The 7,767-nt window shown below is 42.3% G+C and overlaps 1 protein-coding gene across 3 annotated transcripts in view; it reads right to left on the bottom strand.

Annotated features, from left to right (window-relative positions):
• Positions 1–7,767, bottom strand: part of ASIP (agouti signaling protein) — a 60,585-nt gene that overhangs the window by 11,572 nt on the left and 41,246 nt on the right. For 2 of the 3 annotated variants that reach the window (XM_025210746.1, XM_025210749.1), the window contains exons 2-3: positions 3,548–3,702; positions 456–517 (exon numbers count right to left, since the gene is read on the bottom strand). In XM_025210746.1, the coding sequence (XP_025066531.1) occupies positions 456–517; positions 3,548–3,701 (216 nt within the window). In that variant the 5' untranslated portion in view covers position 3,702. Of the gene's footprint in view, positions 1–455; positions 518–3,547; positions 3,703–6,684; positions 6,739–7,767 lie in introns of those variants that run through there. The other variant, XM_025210747.1, reaches the window with a different exon arrangement.

Here is a 7,767-nt window from a genome sequence, read left to right as displayed (position 1 = left end):
CCACAGACACAGCCACACCCTCCCCCCACACCTCACATACCCACAAACCCACAGCCCCCCACAAACGTATACCCTTACAGCTGTCCTTGACAGCTTGCCAAAAATTAGTAAGCAGCCCTCTGCCCACAATAATTGCCTGCCCCTGTGCTAGTTCATGTTTGCCCTCTTTATTTAATTTACTTTGGTTGCAAACTTCACTAGGTGGAATAGAATTCTGCTTCTGACATACTGCAATTTTTTCCCCTAAAAATGATAAAAAAAATCACGAAATTATTTCTTTCTGACTTTTTCTCTATTGTTACATTTTTACATATATTTAATTGATTTAGAATGATAATAACAGTTGTGTAATTATGTACTTTAGACTGAGGAGATAATCTGCTAAAAATACAGGATGAGAAAGGCACAAAAATATGCCATCATAATCTGACAATATTTGGAAAGCATTCACCCACCTTGGAAGAGATTTTCGTTTCTGCTTCTTTCCTACTTATCTTCCGGGATGCTTTTGTTAATTCTCCAAAAAAAAAAAAAAAAGTACAGGAAAAGCCAAATTAAGTCAATTTCTATCACAAGTTGTATTTGTCTCTTATGATAAACAATATATTGTTTTTATGTAGGAGTATACCAGAGATGTAATTAGCAATTTTTGTGCCCTAGGCAGAGATACTGGAGAAGAGGATGGAATGCAGGAGCCAAGTAAAGGTCGTTGCCATAAGAGTCTTACCTGACCCTGGAGAATCAAAGATTCTAGCTAGTGGCTAGTGCTTCCATGATGTGGGCTCCCTGCATATCAGCTGCTGCTGCTACAGGGTAGGTCACTTTTCTGGCAACCTCTCTAAATTGGCACCCAGGGCTGGTGCTCTGCTTAGACACCTTTAGTCACGCTACTGGAATATACATATGGTTCATTTCTCTTTTTTTACTGGTAAGAAATAAAGTGGCCTGACTTTGCAGAGCTGTGTGTTCTTAAAATCTGGGATCCTTTTCTTACCAGCCATCTTTACAGAAACACAGTTGGTGCATCTACATGTGCACATAATGTGATGCAATACATTCTGGAGCAGTTCATGCTGGAGTCAACTGTTTCTGGTTGCAGCATCTACACATGCAACCAGGACAGCAGCAATTTGATCCAGGATGAAGCAGGCCCCTGACTGGCTGGGCTGACTGGGTGCAATGTACACCTTCATTCACCATTTACATGTACATTTTGGTGCAGTCATTAGGCCTGTGTGAAGCAGCTAGTATTTGCTTCAAATTCAGATTTGGCCGATTTGGGGGACAGCGATTCAATTGGGTGATTTGAATCACTGTCCCAAATCAATTTGGCTGCTGACAAGTTAGCTGAATCGTTGAATCACACAGGCCCCGTCCCCTGCCCACTCTTAATGGCTGCCCTGCATGCCCCAGGTTCCAGGTCCCAGCTCCTTGAAAAAATAAAGCCCTGGCTCACTGGCTCCTGCTGGGTGGGGGGGTGCTGCCCCCCACTGCCTCACGCCATGTGGGAGGCTCGGCCACAAGCCCCACAACCCCCACCCACTCCCCCAGCTCCCCCATGGCTGCCTCACCCAGCCCAGCTCCAGCCCTTTAAAAATACCCCCAAACCCACTCACTCACTGGCTCCTGCCCAGCAGGGAGCATTCCCCGCTGCCCCATGACACATGGGGGGCTCTGCAAAAGCCTCCCAAAGCCCCAAGGCTGCTGCAGGAGCCGGTGAGTCCAGTGGGAGGGTTTTTTTTTTTTCTTAAAGGGCTGGGAGCTGGGGTGGGTGGGGCAGCCATGGGAGGGGCTGGGGAAGCAAGCGTGGCTTTTTTTTAAAGGGCCAGGAGCTGGGGCTAGGCCAGGCAGCCATGGGGGGGTGGGGGCTGGGGGAGCGGGTGGAGGTTGGAGGGGCTGGGGGAGCAGGCAGGGGACAGGGCCTGGCCCCCTCCCCTCTTCTTTATCCCCCCTCCTCACCCAGCCCCTACTTACCAGCTCGGAGTCTGGGTCCAGCTCCTTGCTGCAGCAGGTGGGGACTGCCCAAATTGCCAAAGCTCTCCAAATCTTTTCTGAATAGATTCGGAGAGCTTCAAATTGATTCAGACCTTTTAATTGATCCCCAATTTGATTCAGAGATTTAACCACCGAATCAGGCCGAATATCCTCCGAATCGAATCAGTACCCAAAGCTTCACACAGTCTTATCCGTCATGAGATAGTACTGTCCCCAACAGTATCCTCTGGTGGAATTAATTAGTTTGCTGCACCCTAATACTGGTGCATGTTTAGACTGTGATGCTTTACTGCAGAGCTAATTAGTCTATTCTGCAGTAAAGTGTATGTGTAGCTGTACCCAGTAGATTTAAAAATATGTTGACACTTGCTTCAATGAAAAGTGAGTACAAATTGGTGTAAACTGGTGCCATTTTGATTTGATAGCTTTTTCTGGACAGACTGCTCAGGTGTAAAAGAAGATAACAGGTGAGGGGTAACAGAAAAATCAGGGCCTGTGGTAGCAAATGAAGGTGCTTACATGCAGCAACCACATGCCCAAGGATTAAAAGAACAAACAAACTAAAAAACCAAAAACCAAAACCAAAACACAGTTTTGTTGCTATGCAACTGAATTTATCATCATTAGATAAATGTTTGGTCTGAGGGCCACAGGTTGAAAACCACTGGATTAGGCTACTGAACTAAAAGGTCCTTTAGTCATTGGTTTCCTCTAACTAGAATTCAGTACCCGGCTTTATGAACATACATGGGCAACTCTATTTTTCCTGGGAAGCTGCCTGGCTGGTGCACTGTCCTATAGAGCATGCTCAGTAGGCTAGAGGGCAATGTTGAACGTCAAACTATGCGTAAGAGCCAAAACCTACAGAAACAGCTATATGTGTACTACTTAGACATGGGAAGGGTAAATTGTATCTGGCCCTTAGTTGCTCTATGCCTCAATTACTTATCTAGAAAATGGGATCTCTTCTTCCATTCATAGGATTTCTACAAAGATATAGTAATAATAATATTACTTATAATACTTATATTAATTATTGTATATATCAATAATGAAGGTGTACTGAGATACTAAGATGATATGGACCATATTACTACCCTAGAGAAAACAGTGAACTTCAGTTGACTTCAGTGGCAAAAACAGGCCCTAAAAGTATGCATATTTATGTAATTTTATTTTAAATTTTGATTCAAATACACGGACAAAAAATAACTTCCATATTAGTGGAAAGGACAATATTGGTTTAGGAAAAAAAAAGTCACAGTGTGACTGCAGACTGCAATGGAAGCAATTATGTGATACTGACAACATATCTGTTCAGTTCCATTTATTTTGGAAATTTGAGAGGCCTGCCAAACCTTTTTGTTGTGACGTCTTGGCTGACATTGCTGCTGTAGTTCACACCAACAATGTAGCATTTTGTTATTCTTCAAAACACCACATTATCTGATTTAGATGAGAAACCGGTGTCAAATTACTCTGTGTTAGTTTATAAACATACTTCTGTCTGCAAAACTCATTAGCTTGCTGCCAAGTGGCAGAGTTTACTAACCTACTATTGAGATGGGTGGGAGGTCTGGGAGATTCATTTTGTTGCTGTTTGCCAGACTCTGTTCTGTGTTCTCCTCAATTGCCATATGAGAATAGGTAGTTGTCAGCAAAATGTAGCAGAGAAGAAAGCCAAAGAGGAGGTTCTTACTTTCCATCCTGAGGAGAAAAAAAATCCATTTTCATGAACACCAGAATCAGTTGCAAACTAGTATATTCACATGAAGGAGAAAGAAGGATCTCAGAAATGATTTGTTATAGAGTGATGCAATTTCACTGATATGCCTCAAACACATCTTTTTACTTGCAATATTTTGGTTCTACTACTGGAATGAGTAGCTGGAAAATGAGACTTTTTCAACAATCAATTTTATTTTCTGAATTTTCCACCCCCTAAATGTTAAAGTTTAGCCTGTTGGGTTTTGTTTGAACTGTTTTGGGGGCAGGGGCTTACTATTGACATCTTAACTGGTAAGCTTAGCCTTAGATGAGGAAGGATTGAAAGTGTTAGAACTGTTCAGTTCAGAATTTGAAAGAAAGGGATTGAAGATCTGTCTACTAAGCTTCTTTGAACGGTTTTTAGTGTTACTGTTAGGCACAATGATAGATCCTATCTGAAGGGCCGGTTTAACACATAGGCAAACGATGGCATAGGCCTAGGCCCTGAGCTGTGCGGGCCCCGGTCCTTCCCTCCATGGCGGCAGTGTGAATAGCCCCATCCATCTCCCTTCCTTTGCCTTCCCCTCCCTTCCATTGGCCTCACCACTGAGGTGGCTGCTTCCTAGCAGGGGCTCTGAGCCCCACTCCCTGTGGGCGGTAGCACCAGGGTGAGGTGGAGGGGTCTCAACTAGCCCGGAGCCCATGAGTTTGTTTGCCTAGGGCCCACTAAAGGCTTAATCTGACCCTGCCTATCTGTGCAGTGTGACTAAAGCTCCATTTGGCAGCTGCTGACAATCCAATAAGAATAAAAGGGGAAATGTCTTTGTAGGAGTATTTGTACGGGAACATAGACATGGTCAGATCTGCTGATGGGTAGCTAGGATAGATGAACTGCAGGTGAGCAGCTGTCTGAACAGGAACATGTAGGATTTCCCAGACAAACTGAAAAGGAACAAAGAGCTTTCCAGGGAAGCAAATGCTATCCACCACTGCTCTTTCATTTGAATGAAGAACAAAGCAATGAAATAGAATTCTCCCCTCTAAGATACATAAGTGGTATTTATAGAGTTTTTAGGTATCTAAGGGAGTCTGAGATGCTGACTGTGCAGTAGCTGAAAAATACTGAGCAGTAACGTGCCACAGCACGGACAGTGCTAATACGCTACTGTGCAGTATGATTAGGCTACTGTGCACTAACGTTACCTAAAATACGTTAGCCAGTGCTACTGCACATTTATTTAATGCTTTTTAATATAAGTACTAAATAAATGCACAGTAACAACTGCACAGTAGCATCTCATGCAGGCACCCTGTGTCACCCAAATCAAGGTTTTCCTTGTCTGGGACAAGTGCTCCAATCACTAAATTTTTGGGATCCCTATGCTGCTGGCTCTGGTGAAGGAAGTGCTGCTAAGACATGCATGCCTTATGCTGTTGGAGAGAAGTAGAATTATAATCAGACAAATGCATCTTGGCACAAGTTAAAATTCCCCACTGAAATGAAGGGAGAGCCAGGAACCTTCTGTGTAACAGAAGAGCTGATTCTGGAGGTATCTCAATGCTGCTCATTGAAATGAATGGGAGAGCTGTTTGGCTCTGCAAGGCAAAGTTGAATTAAACTCTGGGTTGCATAACCTGTGTACTTGCTCCCCATTGAAAATATAGGGGAACTATGCATCTGCCCAGGAGACCTGTGAGGAGTACTTTAGAAAACCACTATATTGTCAACCTTTTTACTTTAAAAAACAATAATAAAAATCACCCTCAAATTTACATGTGAGGTAGTTCTGTAATCACAACAAAGCAGTCCTACTGGATGGAATAGATGACCTTGCACAGCATCCTTAAGAATCACAATGGCTGGTCTTGTGGCAGTGGAGCATATGACCCTTCATGACTGGCTCTTAAGGATACTGCCCAGGGTCATCTGCTCCTTCATGGAAGTAGTAGGGTAGGGAAGGGACACATTAGTCCAGATCAACACTACCTTGCTGTTCCCCTTGCTGTTCCCTCAACTGAAGTGGGAGGCAGGCATTAATCCTATATCATGAAGGTAGAAGCTCAGAAACTCTTAAGAGATGTGTTTCAAGTCAAGGCTTCTAGATCCCTGGTTCCACTGCAGAAAGCAGGAAACTGGGAAACCTTGGTGGTTTGGGGGCAGTCCATGTGGCAGGTTATCACAGGAACTGGCAGAAAACCCTCCTGGAGTCTTGTTTGGGCTTCACTGGAAATTGGTCAAACCAGTAATGAAACACTTTTTGATTCAACAAATTAGCATTTTCCAGCAAAACAAAACAAGTAATAAAATTCTTATAAAACCACCCACTTTCTCCTACCCCACATCTAAAGTAAGAAAAATTTGGATTTTGAATTTCCAAAACCAGTGTTATATGGATTCACAGTTTTGGTGCTACAGGTCAATAAGACTTGAATTCACAAGTCCAATTCAAATCTGAGTTTTTAATATGTGTAAACAGTTTACATTTGATTACAAATAATTAGTTTAATATGTATTGACAAGAAATTTTAGGCTGAAGACAACAAAGATACACCTTGATCAAAATGATTTGATACAGAAATATTATTTCTATTTTAATATTTTTAACGTGTTTACCCCTAATCATCCTTTCCCTGATTGTTTGATTCTCTCACAGGATTTTGTTAAGGGCAATAACAGCTTAAGGTCTTTACCTATAGTTATTGACTTGCACTTGGGGGAAAAAAAGATTTTCTTCCTAAATTGAACCTGAAAATGTAGGGCCAATGTATAATTGGAACAATATGGTAGTTTCCTGAAACTGAGTGTATTTGATTTATCAGTTGATTAATTGTTTTTGACTGATAGTGAAATGTGGAAATCAAATCAAAAGTCCTTTTTCAGGGCTTCAATTCCCTCTATCACTTGATTTAATTTTTGACAAGTGAAGCAGTAGTTCTCCTTAGATTGAACCCAAAAAGTAATCAATCAAAATAAAATCAAACCTTGGAAAAGCTTGCTTCCTCCATAAGCATCAGCCCCTCCCTTGCTGCCTTCCAAGATTCTGCATACATCCTAATGCTACCTTCTGCATGGCTGCCACCCAGGGTGCTCAAGTGCCCAGTTACACCTCTGCTTCTGGTTCATCAAGGCTAGTCCCCTTACCTGAAGCAGCAACGTCCTGTAATCTCTTTCATGAACTGATCAATCTCCATTTTAAAATAAGCTAGGTGACAGTGGCTGGAGACTAAGTTCAGGAGGGTATAAGAACTGAAACTGAATACTGCATAACATTGCAAAATGAAGAGCAATACAGTAGATGGTAGGAAAGCTCTTTGTACCCTGTTCCCATGTGTGAAACCACAAACATCAGTCCCAGGCATGGCTAGCTCAGCTACTTGGTAGCAGCCTTCATGAGCTGAACTACCATGTACATTCCAAACTGGAATGCTCTCCCAGGCTTTTATTCCACTGTAGTCTCCAATCCACAAATCTTTTCTAAAATTCTACTGCACCAACCTTGCTTATAATAAGTCACTTGCTGTTATGTAATACTGCTGATATATACCAAAGAAAGAATCAAAATGTGGAGGGACTACAGCAGAGTCACTGTATGCATTTGACACAGAAACTGTTGGTTTTCTTAGTCCTATTTATTAGGTGTTTGTTGCTCTTGGACAAATTATCTGCATTGAATGGAATCTAGTCTTATTTGTTTTGGAATGTGCTGAGGACCATTTTTGATGCTGTTCAGTGTCAATAATAAATACAAATTATAAAGCATTTTTGTAAAACTGTAAGAATAAGAGGCTTACAAACCTCACATACTGTATTAATTAAATCCTTTCCTAGCAGTAATAATAATAATACTGCTCCTCCCATTCCATTGGGAGGAGCAGTAAACTACGGAATGGTAGCTTTTGCAAGCAATACATGGACAAAGGCTAAGCCCTGGCTAGGTTTAGTGCCATCCATAACTCATTCAAGGTATTTCATAGATTCATAGATGTTAGGGCCAGAAGGGACCTCAATAGATCATCGAGTCTGACCCCCTGCATAGGCAGGAAAGAGGGCTTGGGTCAGATGGA

Source organism: Alligator sinensis, unplaced genomic scaffold (assembly GCF_000455745.1).
Source record: "Alligator sinensis unplaced genomic scaffold, ASM45574v1 scaffold690_1, whole genome shotgun sequence".
NCBI classification, from domain to species: domain Eukaryota; kingdom Metazoa; phylum Chordata; order Crocodylia; family Alligatoridae; genus Alligator; species Alligator sinensis.
Note: the sequence above shows the minus strand (reverse complement) of the source record. Positions and strands in the feature narration are given on the sequence as shown.